Consider the following 20,381-nt stretch of genomic DNA (forward strand, 5'->3'; position numbering starts at 1 on the left):
GTGCTTTTTGGCGTATTTTAATGCGTCTGGACCAATCAGGACGCGCCTAGCACTTCGTCACGGCGAAATCGAAGTTGTTGTAGAGCGCGTGTGTGTGCGCGAGGAGAGGAGAGGTAAACTGGCCGGTAGATGCGAGAGAGAAGCGCGAGGCAGCGGAAAGAAATAGACGAACCGAGTGACTTCCTGTGGATATTTTCTCCCAGTTTAGTTTATTGGTCTTTAATGCACCAATTTGAATCGCTAAACACGAAAACAAGACGCACGTTTTCGACGGAATATCTCACTTAAATTCAAATTCCCAGATGGATGCTGCCAATGAAACATGACTTAGCCCTACCTCTTTGGATGAGAGCCTGTAGCGATGTTTAAACCTCTGTGTGCATAGTTTCTTCATTACTCTATCGCCGTGGACTTATCAGTTTGCTTCAGTTTTGCTGTTGAAGGAGCATTTTTTTTTTATCCGAGATGACGGAAATCAGCGAGAAGGAGAACGAACCACAAAACCGGGACCTGCACCGACAACAGGCAACCGTGCCCAGCCAACCTGAATCAAAGGTAACAGCACACCTGTGTATATTACAACGTACAGCGAATAGATCATTGGTTATTGAAAAAAAAAAAATTCTGATGTTAATTTAAAGCACGGTTGATCTTTATTCTAGCTTTGGGTTCGTTTATGTTTAAGGAAAGTTTGACAAAGCTTGTTTTCTTTCTTTACGAGGCTAATTCTGTGTTGTCTGCAGGTCTTGCATAACAAGTCTAAGCCGCTTTAATTCTTTAACTACTCTGACCTTTAGGGCAGAGATTGCACGAAGGTGTGTGTGCTCTGTTGCATGTATATTGAATGCACAGAATAGCAGAGACACTGACTCAAAAAAAGACAGTTTTCTTAAAGTACAATGATGAAATGAGCTCAGATGAAGACTATTATTAATGAGAATGAGATGCAGGAAGATGCTTTATGTTGATAGTGCATCTCAATTTATAGAAAGCATCCTAAATATTTAGTACATACAGTAAATAACAGTGTCCCAGCAGAGTTATGAGCCTGTACCTTTGGTGGTCTTGTATTTTCTTGCTCAGAAAACACATCATAAGACACTGGATGACTAACACCATAATTAACCTGGTAGGTAGGGTGGCCCAGGTAAAAAGTGAGGTGCTGGGCTCCTATTAATCCCAAATTCCTTCCCCTCTCTGTACAATTCATACATTTCTTCTGTTCTTTCTCCACTAGAAAATTACCTGGATCCATAATTTTCTATGGGGCAATTTGACTGAACACATTCATTCAGGGATATGCTTCATCTTGCGATCAATATCCCACATCACAAGCTATACAGTATATCTGCTGTCCACAATGTAAGGACAGAGATGGGGAAAGAAATGCTTCATGTTTTCTGCTTCAGCCACTTGGGATAGTCTGCAAAAGGAATATAAATTGATGAAACTTTAAGACTATTGTATATGATTTGTTATTATTGCCTCTGCTCTTCGCTTACGTTTAGCCTTATTTTAGTGTTATTACTTGTTTTAGTGTTTCTTTATCCATTGCTGGATTTTGTATTGTTTTGTTTGCAACAGTTTGTGTTGTCTTCTTGGTCAGGTCTCCTTTGCAAAAGAGGTTTCCAACCTGAATAGTACATGCCTGCTTATATAAAGATTAAATAAAATATAAGGTGAAAATTAAACTAATTAAGGTCTATAATTAATCAGATTTGGCCTTAAGATTAGGAAGTAAAGCAAGACCCACCTGAAGGCCTTTATCTTGTCAGTTGTTATTATGCTTTAGTGGTGCATATTCTCAAATGAATACCCAATTAAATTAGCATAAATTTGACAGGTCTTGGGGCCCTGTAGTTCTGGGGCCCCAACTGATAATCCAGTTTTGGGTAGAAGTGTATAATAATCTCAGTCCAAATATGAAAGTATATTTTAAGAAATGATGAGCTTGTCATTTGGGATTGATCTTTGTATTTCTTACATGCAAACTTCAAACTGAGGATCTTTTGAGCAAATGATCATTTACCGACTTGACCTAAATCTCCTGCAACACATTTATTTTTTAACATTTACAAATGAGTGTCAAGAACAGCCTTAATTGCAGCGGCTACAAATCACATTATGGCCGCCTTTTGTTGGTCATCACCACAGCGGCCTGGAACGAGCCTGGCGGGGCGGTACTCTTGTTCTTTCTATTTGAGTATAGACAACACAATGGATGGTGGGCGTTTAGGTGCTGCGTGAATTTATGAGCAAATCAGCTAGCAGATGTTTGCTGTGTCTAGCTAGGGGCTTGGTCATAACTCACACAAATGGCCGCCCAGACAAAACAGAACTGGGCGGAAACAATCCTCCAAGCTGCGTCAGCCATGTAGCTCTGTGTTTGCCAAGCCCCCGCTGGAAGAAGAAAAGAGGATGGTGAAGATTAAATGCGTGTTACAACTTGGTTTCGGTGAAATGTACCCTTCTCTTTTAGAGCAGTGTGCTCGAGGGTATCTCTAGAGCTCCACTCGTTTCTTCCTGTCACTCTCAATCTTCTCACTTCTGCGTATTGCTCTATTCATCCTGTAACATTATTCTCTCCCCTCTTCTGCCGTCATCTTTTTCTCTCTCTTGGTTCCTCTTAATGCTTCTCTCTGCAGTCTTTCTCATCTCTTCATCAACCCCTCCTTTATCTCTCCCTCTCTGTCTCCCCTACTGTCCCTCGGCTCTCAGAGTATTTATTACAGCACTAAGTGAGCCTACCAGCTTTCTGAAGTGCTTCTAATAGAGGCTGTGACAGTGAAGCAAATAGCTATTCCACCTCCACCTACGGGCAAGGTGATAGCTCCAAAAAAATATTATTATTCCACTCTAATCACTTGGAGCACATGCTGCTGAAGTGCCTCGCATTAAGTGAGGAATGGAGCTAAAAGAGGATGATGAGCGAAAGTTTGGGAAGACAAAACAAGCGTTAAGCTCCATGTTGTTCAGTGATGGAGGAAATGAGAGTCAGCCGCTACATAAAGTTTGATATTTACAAAAAGACAAGTGGATGTAAGTGCTGATAATGCAGGTGTGCTGCTGTGCTCCGGTCCACAGGGCCTTCACACGGCTCATCACATCTTCAGCCAACACAAAGACGTTTTTATGAGGTGAAATGATGGCAATGCTTTTTCTCTCCTTTTTGCCCTTCACACTCACTTCCCCAAGCTCTCCTCCTTCTGCTTTTCTTCTCACTAACTTCCTTATCAGCCTGCGCTCTCCTCTTCTCATCTAATTCAATTCTAGTTCTAGACTTACAGTATATATTTCCCATCTTTTTTTTTTCTTCTATTGACTGTTTCCTATTTAAATTAAACCTGAAACGTGGTCTCACGTGTTTCCACCTGCACTTCACCTCTCTTTAAGTCCAACTTCTCTCATTCTTCCTTCCTTCCTTTCTTGCATCGTCTTCTTTCTTCACAGCTCTCTGCTTCCCTTTCTGAAGAGAGTGACCGGCTGGTGAAGGCTGCCTGAGCGCTTGAAAGAATAAGAGAGATTTAAAAATAGGATAGCCAGCGAGAGACATAGACAGAGAAAAAGAGGGGTACAGTACCTGGATGTGAGAAACGCATGGAAGAGGAGATAAGAAACAGCAAAAGAGAAGAGAATGTCAAATTAAGCCAGACTGGAAAAGAAGATATGAGTGACAGTGAACAGATGTTTCTTCACGGTCTCTTTATTTGTCTGAGAATCATGCAAGATCAAGGTTGCCAGTTCAGTCAGTTACTACAAACTACAGTTTATTGTTGATTAAGACTTCTCAATTTCCTACATTCCTTATCTTCAGTTTTAATTCTCAAACCATGCAAACATGAAAAACAGTCAAAATCCAATTTGTGTGTTTTACAGCTCATGAAAGAAATCGTTATACCCAAGTATAGCTTTAAAATTAACAAATGGTGCTGTTTTTGTTCATTTCGAGAGAGTTTTCCTCTTGGTTAACTTCTGAATTCCTGCATCAATAGGTGAATAAACTCCCTTAATGAGCAAATGAGACTGCAGAGCTCTCCTAATGCGATTATATGTATGTAGATGACATTTTGGAACAAACTTTATTCTGCCTCCTTGTGTTTGTTTCCTCTCTATCGCTGTTGGCAGGAGGATACATCACTCAGTCAATTAACTTCTGACAAACTATGATATGTTTGTATTTCTCCTGCCAGAATGATTGACTTGCACCGCCGACCTTTGAAAAAAACTAGTCTGCACAGAAAACAGATGAAGGCTTGCAGATAGTCAGACGCACAGTGAAAGACAGATACTTACGGCGACAGAAAACTTGCAAAGGATAGAAGAAGAGAGGAACGACGTCAAGAATGAAACAAATTCATGAAAGAATACAAGCTGAGAGTTTTCAGTTTTCACCGTGGCACCCTGCATGGATCCAGCTTTGACCCAGCACTGTTTTGATTAATGATGAAGTCATTGAATTACTGTCCTCGATTGAGTTCCGAAATGCTGCTGATCCAGCAGAGTGCCATGCAGTGTCAGGGTAAGAGTCGAGTCTGTTGGGGATAATAGACTTTGTTTAGTCCTTTGTTTAGTACTGACCTCAGGTTGCTGCTTCATTGACAGTGAACTTCTGAGGTTATTTTCTCTCTAAGAGGCAAAGTTGATGTAATGGAGTGGAAAAAATGCGTAGTTCTACTCTTCAGCTCTGAATAGCACACTCACCCTGATAACACCTGAAAAATGTGCACCTTTGACTGCAAGACTGAATGAATGATTAGTGCATAAACACAAATCATCACTCATTAAGAGCTTGTGTTGCTTAGCAACTAGGTTGTAACATGGTTATCTACTCCTCAAGAGCGCCCTGCTAGCACATAATTGTTAGAAAAATAACATTTACGCTTTAATTGTTTTTTGTACTTTGAGTCTCTCTTTCTCCGAGTGGTGGTTTATTAAATTGATTATAGAAAAAAATCTGCGTAGAAGAATTTCTCCGTTTACATTTATCCCTCATTTGCCTTTTAGTCAGTAAAGTAGGTTATGTTTTGAATACAGTATGGAAGATGATCTCATCCTGCACTCTGCACATCCCATTTTTTTCTCTCTACTCTCTGAAGTCAGGTCAAGTCAGTTTTTTTTGTATAGCCCAATATCCCAAATCCCAAATTTGCCTCAGAAGGCTTTACAATTTGTACAGTGTTACAGCACCTTTATCCTTAGACCCTTGATTTGGATAAGGAAATAATCCCTTTAACAGGGGAGAAATGGAACAAACCTCAGTTGACTGTGTGTGTGTAACATGAAGAGAAACACAGTGTGATAGTTGTTAACAGGGTAAATGGGCTGCTCAAATAAAAAAGAAACTGGACATGAACCTGTAAATCTTGTAAATATGTATTTTATCCTGAAAATCATGTGTGTCAACCTTAAAGTGAAAATACCATCAAAACATAATCAACTTGTTCTTATTGAGCACCCCAATAAGTGTTCTTTCGCCATTGTGTGAACATCAAAGAGCTGTTGTGGCAGTCACCTACAGTAATGCAAGCTACAAAAGCTCCTTATGCAGTTAAGCCTTTTAAACGGCTGGATTTGGAAATGCAAGCTTCTTTTGCTGCACACTCGAGCGGGCAGAAGTATCCGCTAGCACGAGGCTCATGCATCACAGCCCTTCAAACAACAGCCACACACAGAGCTGTAAATGTGACAAGCAGAGGAGCATAAGTGAATAATTTACCTTAATTCACACCTTTTCTTCCATCCAAGATATTTACATCTAATATAAGAGGTTAGAGGGAAACCTCAGGCTCTTGAGGTTCACTTTAGGTTCCAATGTGGAAGATCCTTAAAATAAATGTTGTATTGCCAATTTTGTAATTTCCTCGATATATAATCTTTATGATCTATAATCTTTAGTTATAAAGTTTTGACATGACAATGATTTGATATATAATACACTAAGTTCAGTGAGTCATGCTTGTAAAAAATTAAATGAGCCCCCCAAGCTGCTGTAACTATTTCACATAAAAGTAAATGCCACTACATCTGACTTTTAATAGTTGTTTTTTAAGGGAATTGACATTACTAACAATAGTCATCACTTCACCTCTCACAGGTGCTTTTTGGGAGCAGTGAAAGAATATTAAATGCATAATGCAAAAGTTATGTAAAAACCCTTAAAATCACTTTAATATATAGAGACAGAGGAAATCTATCAGTTCCTGCAATGAGAAAGCTGCAGTTAAACTGTCGGTTTTGTTCTGTTCCTGGAAGGTGTCAGTTTGTTCCAAGCCCAGCGACCAGCAATACAGCTTGTGCAGTGAAGCATTACAACTTTCCATTTGTACAAAAGGTCATTTCAGTAGGTGCACTTTTTTACCCAACAACGTTCAGCTGGAACAACGCCTAATGAGGTCATCTTTAATTCAAAACTCAGGTCACTAAAAGAAGAATGCCAAACTTAATTACGTGCCACTGAGTTTAGTAACGCCTTGAATATCATGAGCAGCTAGAGATGCGATGACAAACATGCAAGAGTCAGGCACTGTGGAGTAAGTTGTTCAACTGAGTCCCAGCTGCAGATCAGGCTTCTGCAGACGTGGCATGACAGGAGACCATCATAGATCTGGTTTCAGAAATAATGCATGTGGCACTTTTCATAAAGAAACAAGAGAAATATGGAATAAGGAGATATATATTGTCAACCAAACTATTCAATAATATTGTAGGAATAAGATGAACTAATATTGGATTATTTAGTATATTTGGCCTGCTCATGTTTCATCAATCAATAGGCTGTTGGGTCTTATAATATACAGTATACAGCTGCATAATAGCCGTGCACAAGGACACAAAGACAGCTGTGGCACTGTTCAAGGATAACTAAGATGCCTGATCAAGGACAAAACAAGCATTTTTTTGTCCAAACTAGTTTTATAAATGTGGCATAGTAAGTGCTCATGCATATTTCTGTGACCTGTGTGTGCCACATGTACACAACTGTACCTAATTTTAGTGCGACATCACTTCATGGGTGGCTTCTATCTAAATAATTTTAGAAATCTTTGACATACAATGTTCAGAAACTGATCCAGAAGATGAAGACACTGTGTTCAATCCTCTTTCCTGAGGTTTCCTAGATAACAAGGCTGGTCAAGAGTGTGTGTTGCATGGCCACAAACAAAACATTATTAATAAACCGTTAAACTTTAAGATCTGTGTTTCTTTTATGATGTGGTTCTTCAGCAGTCGCCTCACTGTATGACCTGTTATGGCGTGAAGCATGTAGAGTTCATTCAGGTACAGCGCTGAAGTCATGCTTGTACTGGCTGTCAACTGTTTCATACATGCTTCACAATCACTGGCTTATTCACAGGTGTGTCACTAGTAATGTCCAATCATTCATGTGGCGCATCCACCACCCACGTCTCCTTCTTATGCGGTATTTTTGGTGTTGTTAATTTAACTAAGATGTTCATGTATTTTTATTAGAGTCTTTGTTACTGCTCTGGTTCTTTGAGAGTAGAATCAGAGCCTATTCAGCCAAATCTAACTGTATTACCATTTGATATAAATGGTCGATTCTTTGACAGAAGTGTCTGACTGAAATTGCAGTTGTGCCTCAATCCTGAGTGTGCAATGGGACCTCTGTGTTGCATACTAGTGGCACAAGGATGACTTTTCGCCTTTCTCAGGCATCTCGCGTGAACAACCAACCCCCCACTTCTTAATCATTAATTTATCCAGGCATCCCTCACAACAGCCTATTTATAGAGGCCTTCACCGAACATCTCTACGCTCTGTGCTCATTTTCAAACGGACCAAAGAACAAAGCATAGACGTCTGCTCTGTCTTCCCACTGTTCTGTTTGTCTGTCAGAGGGGTGATAAAGAAAGGCCTCTGTGCATTGTGGAGTTTTAAAAGACAAGGGGGGTTGATGGTGGTGGTGTGTTTTCACTATCTCTTCCTTCACTCTCTTACCATGTTCCTCTTCCTGTTTCTGTCTTCTGTTTTTCCTCACTCTCTTTGACTGCCCTCGTACTTTTCTCTTATTCCTTCCTTCATCTTCTTCTTCCTCCAACCGCAGTCTGTTCTAGTACACATCTACTCGCACTGTGATGAGCTAATTGCTGTCAGTAGTTCAGCGTGTGACGGGTCTCCAGTTCTGTGATCCATAAATAGACTTTTCAAACCCCTTACAGAGACAGACAAGAGTGCTATGGAGAAATATAGAGATTTGCATTCATTAGAGCTCTGCTTTTGATTCTGTTCTGTTTTCAGGGGAGGAAGTTACAGGGTGTAAGAAAACACAGTGAAGCTGATTTTTATTTCCTCATATTTATGAACAGCAGCTATACTCAGAACCATGTGTACAAAATTTAAATACAAAGTCACATATACTATTATAAAGATTGTGGCATGTGAGCTCCAGTTGCAAAGCTCAGGCAGTTGCAGTAATACAGAGCTGCAATGATTGGTCAATTAATCAATTAGTCAATCAACAGAAAATTAATCTGCAACTATTTTGATAATCAAGTTATCATTTTAGCCTTTCTTTTTAAGCAAATATGCCAACATTTGCTGGTTTTAGCTTCTCAAATGAGATGGTTTAATGCTTTTTTTGGTCATCCATGATAGTAAGCTGATTATCTTTTGGTTTTGGACTGTTGATTGGACAAAATAAGTCTTTTAAAGATGTAAGCATTGACTTTTGGAAATTATAACACACATTTTCAGTATTTTCTGACATTTTATAGACAAAACAATGAATCGAGAAAATAATTGGTAGATAAATCGATAATGAAAATTAGTTAGTTGCAGACGTACAATAATATTTTCGTTGTAATAGCACTTGTACTTTGCACTGACAGTTAAGTTAATCTGAATACCTGTATGGGTTTAATGTTTCCCCTAAGAGACTTGCCTAACTATGTGAGGTTAAACCCTGGTTTTATGATCAGATCCCTCTAACAGTCTAATTGTCTCTGTAGGCTTTATCACACTGAAATTCGCACACTGGTTCAGCCAATGAGAGTGAGCCCACCAAACCCCTTTGGAAATGGTTGTATCTATGGCTGCTATGCAGTACTTTGAAACTACAGTCCATGGTTATACAGACCGTCAGAGGATTTGTGAAATAGAACTCACCTTGGTCCTGAAACAGTCAGATACGTACTCTACTTAGCTAATAGTATTTGTAAAAAAAGCAGGTGGACACCCAAACAATACAGCCATACGTGATTGTTGGACATCTCATTCCAAAACCGTGGGCATTAATCTGCTGCTATAACAGACTCCACTCGTCTGGGAAGGCTTTCCTCCAGATTTTGGCAGATTTGCTCCCATTCAGGCACAAGAGTGTCAGTGAGGACAGGCACTGATGTTTGGCAATAAGACATTGCTCTATTAAACCCAAAGGTGTTTGATGGCATTGAGGTCCAGGGTCTGTGTAGGCCAATCAATCAATCAAACATTTTTTTTTTGTATAGCACCTTTCATACAGGTTAGTGCAATTCAAAGTGCTTTCAAATCACTGACATAGTCATATTGAAACAGGATGTGACCTCCCACCTGCCCCCCCCCAAACGGTTACCACAAAGTTTGAGGCACACTGTTATACACTAATAAAAGACTATTGTATGCTGTAGCATTATGATGGCCTTTAATTGGCAGGCTAATGGACACCAACCTACTGGTCTACATACTTTTGACTATATATCATACTTCTTTAACTGTTTAACACTTTTTCTGAAATATTTCAGTGCTTAAACTTAACGGGATACAATAAAAGGGATTTTGTAGAAACAGTAAATACTGAATAATAGGTCTTTAGATAAACTGTATAAAAACACCCACTTAACCAATGTTTATTCATTGTTTTCATTCATACAGGTCTGTAGATGGTATAGATTTCGATGTGAATTGAATAGAGGAAACAGATGGAACCTGCTCATGTCAATATGGTAATTTGGAGCACCCCACTTTCATGATTACTCAACCTTGTAAAACTACTTACAAAATTAATTTTGCATTAAACTAGCCAGTATTCTTTAATCTCCATTTTAGCCTCGGTTTAATCCCTGTTTCTGTGTTTCTTTAATCTTTGTAAAAGCTCAGGGAGGTGTTTTAAGCTATTAATTGTATCTGTCATGTGTTGCCCGGTTTGTGCTTGAAGAAGTTGTTTCTTTTCCCTTGGAATTGAAGCAAAGACCGGCCTTCACCACAGATAAGATTAACAAAGTCAGGCAACTTAAAACATCTTATGGAGAGGAACATCCATTACTGAGTGGGCCACCAGTCGAGCCAAGAAACGGCCATTAAGGAAAGCATGGACTCAGCTCCCTGTAGGAAACATTTATGAGAGGCACTCACTAATGGGTCAACAGAGAGAACTCTTTTCATCACTCAAACTAATTGGCATCTGTGAATCTGTGGCTTAAAGAAGAAAAAGAGGAACCTGCTCGATGCTATTGATTGAATTTTCTGCGGAGGAGTGCAGATGGGTGATACAGTGGCTTTCAAAGGCATGATGAGGATGCTACCTCCTCAAACATGATTTTGTTGCAGAGAAACACTATTTGCTACATCGCTACAAGAAAAGATATGTTAATGCCACAAAATATACAAAAGTTAATGGTTCTGCTGACTAAAGAAAAGCAGACACTCTCCATGAATCCAGAAATAAATAAACATGTACAACATTGAAGTTTGAGGCAGGTCTACAAAACAGTGTTGCTGCCCAGTCACTAACATAGACAGCTAATGAGCTCTGTGTAAATTGAGGAGGTACTCTTCAGTCTCTATTTCATCCTTGCCCTCATTCTGCAGGCCATTCCCTTGATGTATGAGTCCACAGCAGTTATTATTATTTCCATATATTGGATCCCATCACTCCTGAGTCCCAGTAATTGTTTGTCCCCTTTATGTTCCCCTTTATCAGGGCTGGACTGGCAACAAAAAGCAGCACGGGAATTGGCTGTCCAGCGGCCCCAATTTGATACGGCAAATTCGAACTGACACATGTTTGTATCAAACCTCTCCCTTTCTGACTCTGCAACTGAATTTTTCAGATGACCAGTATTTTGTTGTATTCAATCAGTAAGACCATATAAGAGTGCAAAACATACCTATGCTTCAATTACTTTTAAACTTTATTGTTCAGTGGCACACATACCTGTCTCCATAGAGAAAGACTGCAAAGACTTCCTCAAAACTTTCCCTGTCTGACTATTGTTGTACTCATTAAATTCATGATGAATATTCCAACCGTGACATAGGCAAATACATATGTGGTGTATTATGCTACGTACTTGCCATCAATCTTGTAATGCAACAATAAATAACTTGAATGAAGTAGTCCAACCTGATCATATGAATGATGTATTGTGTTCTACTTCACTTCACAGACACACAATAACATTTAATAGTGCACACACACCTCTAATTGGATCTGTGCTGGTTTCTGCTCCCTCCTCCTCCATCCTTTCCCTTTCCTATTCAGAGCCATGTTCACCTGCTTGTTCAGATTGTAGAGTAAGTATATAACAAATCATTTTTATTGCTGGGCAATAAAATCAAAATCAAATATTATATGCCTCATAGTAATCTAAAAGAAAATTATCTAATTTACATGTTTATTTGACCCATTTACAGTGGAAGTTGATGACCATTTTTTAAACACTTTAGAGAAGTTTAGTGTAAACTTCTCTAAACGTTTGAGCACTGAGTCTGACTAGTTAAACCTTGAAAATGGTCAAACCTGCAGCGGGACCCTAGCATTGAAACCCTAAGGTTAACAAAAACATTTTGTTCTTTAGTTCACTTAGCTAGTTCACAGCACATGTAAGCATGACAAAGCACCTGCTCCCTGCTCACTACTCTTTGATGTTTCTACCTCTTCGCCACTGTCTTCATCATCACCCACAGACTGCTTAAATAAGTCTGTTATCTTAGCACACTTTGCGGTGTTAGCCAGTAATATCTTTTTTCTTTACTTGGCGCACCCTCTCTGTGCCACCAGCCGCAGGTTTTCTCTTTCTATCCATGTTTCGGCAGCGATTGCGAGATATTTTTAATGTTTGCTAGATACTAACTGCCCAAGTGCTAGATACTTTGAGTTTCAGTTGTGATGGCAACTGGTACCTGCTATTACAGATTGCACCACCATGTCACTGCAGCTAAGATGACCTATTGAATATTTGTATATATGTTATCTAATGCTGGGGTTGGGAAAAAAAATACCAGCCCTCAGAAGACCGACTCACCAGAAAAATTTGTGAAATTCCCAACGGCCAGTCCTCATCTGCCCTTTATTGTGGTCGAAAACACTGGATGGCAAGCAGGCGGGAAGCGGGGGCGGGCAGTGTCAAAGATAAACACAGTGTTTGCAGTGCATCACTGACAGCATCAAATGCAAAGGTGCAGGCCGCTCAATAAAACTAATCAAAGGTGAATTTTAAGGGGTATTGACTCGCAGGGATTCGCAAGGGATGGCAAATTTGTGATCTAAGGAAAGGTGGGAAAAAAGCTGAACATGGAAGATCAGAAGCCAGCCTAGCAGGGCAAGGACAGGCAGAGGGTAGAGCTAACAGGCTGTATTTTAACAGACTGATTTTTTTCAAACACTGCACATCCCCTCAAGCTGAACACTTTTTTGTTATTTCAAAGGTCATTCGTGTTGTTTCTATTTTAAATTGTCACTTCAGGACTTTATAGCACCCTGAAAATTTGGAAGTGTTTTTCTTTACCTTCAAAAAGTCATGACTAAATAAGCAATTTAAAGTTAGGAAATTGACATCCCTGGCTGTTATTTAATAAAAGTCCTGCCAACTACACCTGTCGAGTTGCTAAAACCTGATTGGTGCATAGAAGTATGTGACACTGACTTTCTCCACCTGAGCTCAGACCTACTTCAAACTACTGAGAGCTAAAGGCAAGAGCACAAATATACAGTAACCTCTTGTGAAATAACCAGAACTACTCTAACTTTTGCAAAAAGTTTTGTGATCGTATAGGACCCCGTCTTTCAGAGAAAAACTGATTGAGAAAATGGGTTTTCAAGACCTTTCAGATTTTTTCAAACACAGTTCTCTTGGCACTTGTTGTAATTTGTCATGTTCTTCATTGTAGAAAGTCACGTAAACTACTTCTTCTTCACTTTTTCTTTCAGCTTCAGCGACTGAAGCGCTCCCTGTCCTTCAAATCGGTCATGCGCAGCAAGAGCATGGACAACTTTTTCCAGCGCAGCAACGGAGACACTCGCCCACCCTCCGCTCTTATTACCACGCCTCCACCTGCGCCATCTCTTCCCCCCTTCTCTGAGTCTCCCCTGGCCTACGAGCGATCTCCCTCCCTTTCCCCATCTATCAGTCCCAACCCATCATTGTCATCACACTCACCTTCCATCAGTCCTTCATTGTCAAAGTCTCAGGCCCTGCCGATGCAGCCAGTCAAGACACACTGTTTCCAGGAGCACGTCTTCCGTAGGCCTGCCAACTGCCAGCGATGCAAACACATGATCCAAGGTAGGTAATTGTGCCAGTTACTTTAAGAGCAGTGTATTTGTGGTTGTGCCTGGATGGAGTAACCCAGAATTAGTAAAATTCACTATATTTTCCTTTTTTAAATGCATATTGTCAGTGGTTTCTTTGTTACTTCCATCACTTGAAGACGTAGGTGTCTCAAAATGCAGAAATCAGTGGCTGAATTTATGTACAATTCAGCACTGTGCAAAGATATCAGTTAAAATTAGCTTTGTGTAACAACAGATTTAAAGGGCAAGTTCACCCAAACCACAAATAAACCTATTTTCTCACTTAACCCCTCGTAGTATCAAGCCATGCAGATAGTTTTGGGTTTATTTGCACAGGATTTGGACATCTCTGCTCCTGGGACTTCTGCCACTTTGCCCAATATAACGAAGCTGAATTGTGTTGGTGCTTCTCAAAGGATTACTGCAGATCATTATGCAGGATAATCCACAAATCTCACTGTGGACAGTTAGCAACAAGATTATTCCCTCAGCAGAAAATGTTCCCAATGAAAATTATTGACAGCAACAACTGCGATCCAATCTTCTGTTCCATTAACATACCTCCACCGGGAGTTGTATCGGCTTTTTCTACAATTGGTATGTGGACATTTCTCAGCTGCACCGTTCATAAAACCAAATCTGTTGGACAGGTCAGCTCACTTTCTAGAATTTTTAGCCACCAGGAAAAAATCGGTATGGTCAGTTACATCCTGCAAATTGTAATAAAATTGAACTGCTTATGCTTTATGTGTGACTGATTCCACGAACTTAGGAGTTTATAACCAGTTTTATAACCAGAAAATTGACTTTGAAAGACACGTCAACTTATATCATGGTTTATTTTGTCTCATGACATCACTTTTGACAAATTGGATTATTTTATTCCGAACATGTTGAAATAACAAAATAAAATATATTGGCAATGAAACAAACAAAACAAAAAATAACTGCAAACTTTCAGTAAGCCACACAAATAATAACCTCTCAATGTTCGTTTGTCCACACTGGATTTTTCGCTCTTAAAATTACTGTAGCAAAGCCATTGGCATTATGATGATTATGTACAGGGCCCATATTCTGAAATTCCTGATACTGGCAAACTGCAAGGGCCTTCTTTAGGGCTTACTATGATTCATTGGTGTAGCCGATATGCTCTAAATTAGACTTCCGGGTGTTTCCGGGTGTTAAAACCTCACTGTTTTTTTTTTATACAGATTTATTGATGTCATTGTGTTAACTGTGAAGTATGTCTGTGTCATTTGGTTTTATGACTAGTATAACTCATTGTGACTCATTGGCTTTAGAACGATCTACACAAATAAACCACAATTTTGCCCAAATTAATTTGCTGAAATACATTTTGGTAAATGCTATAGAATTTCTGTATTGTTCAAAGACAATGCGTTGTAAATTTGCTATCAGTCACAAAATATCTTTGGAGTGTGGAAGCTTGTTTCTAAACATCTAAACTGTCACCCACATTACTTTTTTCAGCATTTTAAACTGAATAGATAATGAAGTGAAAATGAAATAGTGATTCAGTCTGATTATCAGGTCAGAAAAGTGGAGCAGCTCTCATCTTTTTTATTGTAAAAATAACTACAATTGCAAGCCCTCCAAGACAACCAAAGAATAGACAACCAAGGTGGCTTGTAAATGCAAATAAGCAGAAACAGGAAAGTAAAATGCAAATTTGCAATAATTAGACATTTTTTACTCTCAGTATATACAGTAGTTAAAACCATACTGGACAGACCACACCATCATAAACAGTAGTTTCTTTCTGCTTGCAAGACATTGCTTTTATACTTATAACACAAGTTACTGGTGTTTGCAGTGGGTGTGTTTGCTATAACCTGTTTATAATAGGACAGCTGTTTTCAGTCTGCCAAGATGTCTGTGTGATATAATGGATGTCGGTGTCCATGCAGGGAACTCCAAGCAGGGGCTGCGTTGTAAAGCCTGTAAGGTGGCGGCCCACCTCTGGTGCTCATCGGAGCTCTCCCAGCAGCCCTGTATTGGCAAGGTAAGATCATTTCAGTCTGACTTATCATTAAGTCTCACTACCACACACTATGCACCTTATGTGGCTAACAGTTACACCTAACTGCCCACATAAAATAAAACACAAAGTTTCGGCCTGGCACTTGGCTGGCACAGAAATGATAGCCAGCTTTCAGGAGATATTTGGTCATCTCCGGTGTGAAATTCTGTCTCAGATGCTTCTCCAAAGTCTGGCTGGATTTGTGGCATGGTCAATGAGACAGTAGTGACATACAAGTACTTGCTGATAACCAACTATTAGTATTAGGCCTAATAGTATTTCTAATAATAATGATTTACGTCAAATGCACTACATTAACCTCAATGATCATTCAATTTTTCTGATCTGTCTCTTGCTTTTTTCTCTTGATAGTGAAGCATTTAGTCACTTTATTTAAAATAGTGACCATTTTTTATGATCATGTGTTGGTATTATAGTTTAATTATATTTTCATTCTTCTGAAATCTGTCACTAACTTGTAGAAGGGAGCATTGTCACCATTGAGGAGATCACTTTTGATTGGACAAATTTCTCAGTCACAGGATTAGTGTACCGGTCAGTTTGGCTTTATATTAATTGATATAGTCACTGCTCTTTCAGAGGTTTGTGCAACTTAACCATATTTCTCAGTTGCTTTGCTCAGTTACTGCAGTTCCCTCCCAGTAGTAAAAACCCCAGTAGTCAGGCTTAGCATAGGCATTTTTTTTTTTACATAGGTAATTATATTTTGTGCATTTATTCAAGTAATTTACTGGAAATGCATGAATTCTATGTAGGCCATAGACTAACACAGACTGCATTGTGTCAGCAGAATTAAACAGCATCTGGATGCTGTAATTGTCTCTCTCAGTCAGTTGGCATAGCCTTTAGTCCTTGTAATATGCTTAGCCTCAAAGCCCCCTTCTTGTTAAAAGAGGATAAAGCCCTTTTCAAACCAGCGGAGACAAAAAGGTAGTGGTTATAAATGGAATGTGAATTGACCAGGGCTTTGCAGAGTAGACTAAGACACTGGCAGATGTGTGAAAGGGAAGCAGTGGGATAGAATAATCTTCCAACTATAAATACCATAAGAGGAACAAAAACTGAGGAGGATGATACTGATAAAGTTTCAGCGGCCAGGTCCCAACATTTTTTCACTCAGCCTTTTTGTCCTTACTCTCGCCTGTGTTGCTCCTCTCACATAACGCCCTCCTCTCTTCCTCTCTCTTGTCTGGGTGCTACATTTCCTTCCTCCCCTCTCAACTCTGTTGGAAAATCAATATCTCCCTGTACCAGCTGGTCTGGCTAATTCAGTGTGAAATTCAGTGTGTTTGAGGCACACACAATCCCTCGAGGATATGACACGGCAGGCTCTCGCCAAGCCTTCGGCAATGTCCTTTTCGATCACTGCACACTCATCAAAGCAAGTATTAGGCATTAAACAGAAACTGGATGGAGTTCGAGGCTACTTCTTATACATCTACGAATCAAGGTCTGGGATTCACGGACTCTCGACTAAATTGAAGTTACAGAATTGCACAAAGCTTTTGAGTACAAATAAGTTGTTGTGGAATTTTAGTAAAAGCACTGCAAGTGCTCATTTTATGGCAAAGTGATTGTACACATTTGAACTTTAATGGAAATGCAGATTGTAGACCTGATTTTGAGCAACAAATGTCCTTATGCTGATTAAAAAAAAAACCTGTCAGAAATAGTCAGACAACAGCATGATAGAATAAATCTAATCCTTGTGATGGGAGGGGAAACTTGATTTGCTGAGTAGAAGTGCCAGTCAAACTCCTGGGTTGACTTCAGGCCAGACAGAGTAGCAATGTTTTTGCTGCAGGGAGGAAAAAGCAAACTGATCGCTAGCACCAGAGTTCAGTGAAAAGCAGGAGGAGCGGACCATCTTGATGTGACTAAGGCACAGCTTGTGCAAGCTCGTGTTTATGTAAATTAGTACAATAACAGACAAAAAGAGTATATTGATGGCTGCACTTCTGGCTCGCTTTCAGCCCATTTGCCGAGTGCATCCATATATGACCACTAGCTTTAAAATATACCCAGAATCCAGCAGCTTTAAATTACTTTGGAATCATGACAACCTTTTGATAATCAAAGTTAATTAAACTTAAAGATGTATTACAGTTTGATAAAGCTGAGCACTGCATTAAATAATTGCCTCTGCAGGGATGCTATACACACTCATCCTCAGCAGACTTTGTGTGAGTCTCCTCTGTTACATCCCAGAGGTCAGAGTCTAATCTTGCTTTCTGTGAATCTCAACCGAGCAAAGTGAAATATCAGCTTGTCTCTTGACTTAAATTTCAAGATTGTCCAGTCACGCTGCACAGGCACCACTGCCGATACCTTGACATATAATTTGTCTGGTTGGTGTTTTGCTATGTGAGGTGAAAGGGAAGATTCAAGGTTCCTGATGATGAGGAAATAATTTAACTAGCTCCACTTCTGAGCACAACAGCTTGTTTCAAATTGGAGCACTGGCAGAGGAGTTGAGGGCAATTGTCTCTCATAATTAGCGTAATCCGGCAGCAAGCAAAGCGTTTGCCAAGTTTGTTTACATCTTTTATTTTGTTTGTCACAAAGTGCTTCACAGGAAACGCAGGACACACATAGATTAAAACAAGGATAATGAAAGTAATATTCAGGGAAAAAAAAAATCAACACAGATTCAAAGACACTTGGCCAGAGCTCGAGTCGTCTTTACACAGATATGTATATATGTGGGCACCTGTGGGATTTTCTAAATGGGTAGAAATGCTTTTATGTAATAACTTCTCATGTTATGATGGCATCAAATCACATTTTGAATTCATAAGGGGTTTCCAAAATATTACTAATCCTTATTATCATTGCATCATTAGTTAAAAATATGTTACAACTCTTATGAAATCAATATAGCGTCATTTCAGTGTTTAAGAGGTTAAGTTTGTGTTCCTTAAGCAAAGAAATAAAGAAGAGATTCTGGGCAAATTCTTATCTGTCAGTCCTGAAAGCAGTCAGCACATTCCTTCCATACCTTAAAGTGATATTTCACTTTTGGATGACTTTTGTACTTTGCAGAAGGTCTGCTCTCACCAGATCTGTCAAATTGTCACGGCAGTCATTTTGATTTATTTCCTTTTATATAAATGTATTACTTTACTTCAACTATCAGACATTGTTGATGAAAAGCATGCAAAATGTTCAAAAATGTAAATGTTGCACTCAAGTGAAACGTCTCCATTCGTTGACAGTGATATATCATGACGCAGCATACGTGTGAAATACTTTTTATGTAAAGTAATAGAAACATTTCCTGAGGTCAGTCTGGGTGAAAAAGTGGCAAGTTTTAACATGACAGATATTTTGCCTCCGTAGTAATACGCGGTCCTGAAAATGCTGTTTTATCTTATTTATATAATTAAATGAAGCGCAGTGATTAAATGCTGCTGAATTCAAGCAGCAGGGAAGCTGAAAAAGAGCTTTTAATACACTTTCTCATGGCATGTTATTTTCAGCATATATCACTTGGACAAGATGAAAAAAAGATGCTGAGATGAAATAAAACCGGTTTCTATTCAGAGAACATAGAACAGATTCATCACAGCTCCTCTGTCAAAAACAGGACTTTGTAATGTTATCTATTAGACTGATGAGTCATGTACTGTAGCTAAACATATTTCTCAGGCTAAATAAAGAAACAAAATCAGATATCAAAGGTTGTACGTTACCTTATCTGCATTGGTTGATCATCCCCAGTCTGACAGTGACAGGCCTTTGTGGTGCTTAAACACTTGGACCATGTAGATAAATTTGCTGAAAGGGAGATGAGACAAAGTTTAGTCATGCTTCATTAGGCATACAGCAGTGCTGGGGGAAATTTCTTTGAAGACTCACCCTTAAAACTCTTGGTGAGTGTATCATTTCCACTGACAGTGGGCAATAACACAGTAATAGATCGTAACGGCTGATCTTACTTACGTCTATCAATATGGAAAAGTATGTCAAAGGCATTTTTTTTGCTTCTGTCAAACTGTCTTTTAGGGGGAAAATACTGAACTACAACCTCATTCATCATAATTTCTCTTCTTCCTCATGCTGTCTATATACTGTGGGCTCAGATGAAAAAACTAAAACTCAGCTTGACATAAAAATGAGCAAAGTAGTCCCTGCTGTCCCTATTTATTTCTTTCCTTTTCAACTATACTGCATTAGCAATTGAACTTCAATGCTTGGCAGATGTGTGACATTCATTATAGCGTAGCAAAGAGTAAAGTAATGGGGGTCAAGCTGGAGAATAGGCATTAGTGTTTGCACTCAACAGATGTCAGCATTTGTATTGTTTAACCACGGCCTTAATCTTCTCCGAACCTCAAAGCATACATTAATATACAGTACCAGTCAAAGGTTTGGACACACTTTCTCATTTAAGAGAATAGGAAAGTGTGTCCAAACCTTTGACTGGTACTGTACATGCACAGATAATGTAGAACTATGTGAATAAGTGAAACATGTTTGTCAATGTGTACAAAATGAGACTGTAAAAGCCCTCAGCTTCTTACCTCTCTTGCACTTTTTGTATGCACATTATATATTTATACTGCAGTATTTTTAACTTGCAAATAAACTAAAAATAGATCAAATAAATCATGTATTTGAATGGACTAGTTGAGACTCAGAAGAAAAATATAATCCATGTGCCCACATTTTTCCCAAAATGTGTTTATAGTGCAAAATACCTGCATCAAAGTAATATGGTAGAGATTTCAGTTGAGCTGAAAAACCTTTTCAGCTACTCAGCTTTCATCACACAAACTGAAGCCCCACCTTCCCCAGATAAAATCA

At 39.2% G+C, this 20,381-nt stretch overlaps 1 protein-coding gene across 1 annotated transcript in view; it reads left to right on the forward strand.

The window, feature by feature from the left end:
- LOC121887072 (SH3 and cysteine-rich domain-containing protein 2-like) overlaps positions 1–20,381 on the forward strand; it is a 27,759-nt gene continuing 7,378 nt past the window's right edge. The window contains exons 1-3 of the mRNA XM_042397621.1: positions 1–555; positions 13,148–13,502; positions 15,442–15,536. Coding sequence (XP_042253555.1) covers positions 466–555; positions 13,148–13,502; positions 15,442–15,536 — 540 coding nt within the window. The 5' untranslated portion in view covers positions 1–465. The remainder of the gene's footprint in view (positions 556–13,147; positions 13,503–15,441; positions 15,537–20,381) is intronic.

The sequence above is a fragment of the Thunnus maccoyii genome, chromosome 20, assembly GCF_910596095.1.
Source record: "Thunnus maccoyii chromosome 20, fThuMac1.1, whole genome shotgun sequence".
In the NCBI taxonomy this organism is placed as follows: domain Eukaryota; kingdom Metazoa; phylum Chordata; class Actinopteri; order Scombriformes; family Scombridae; genus Thunnus; species Thunnus maccoyii.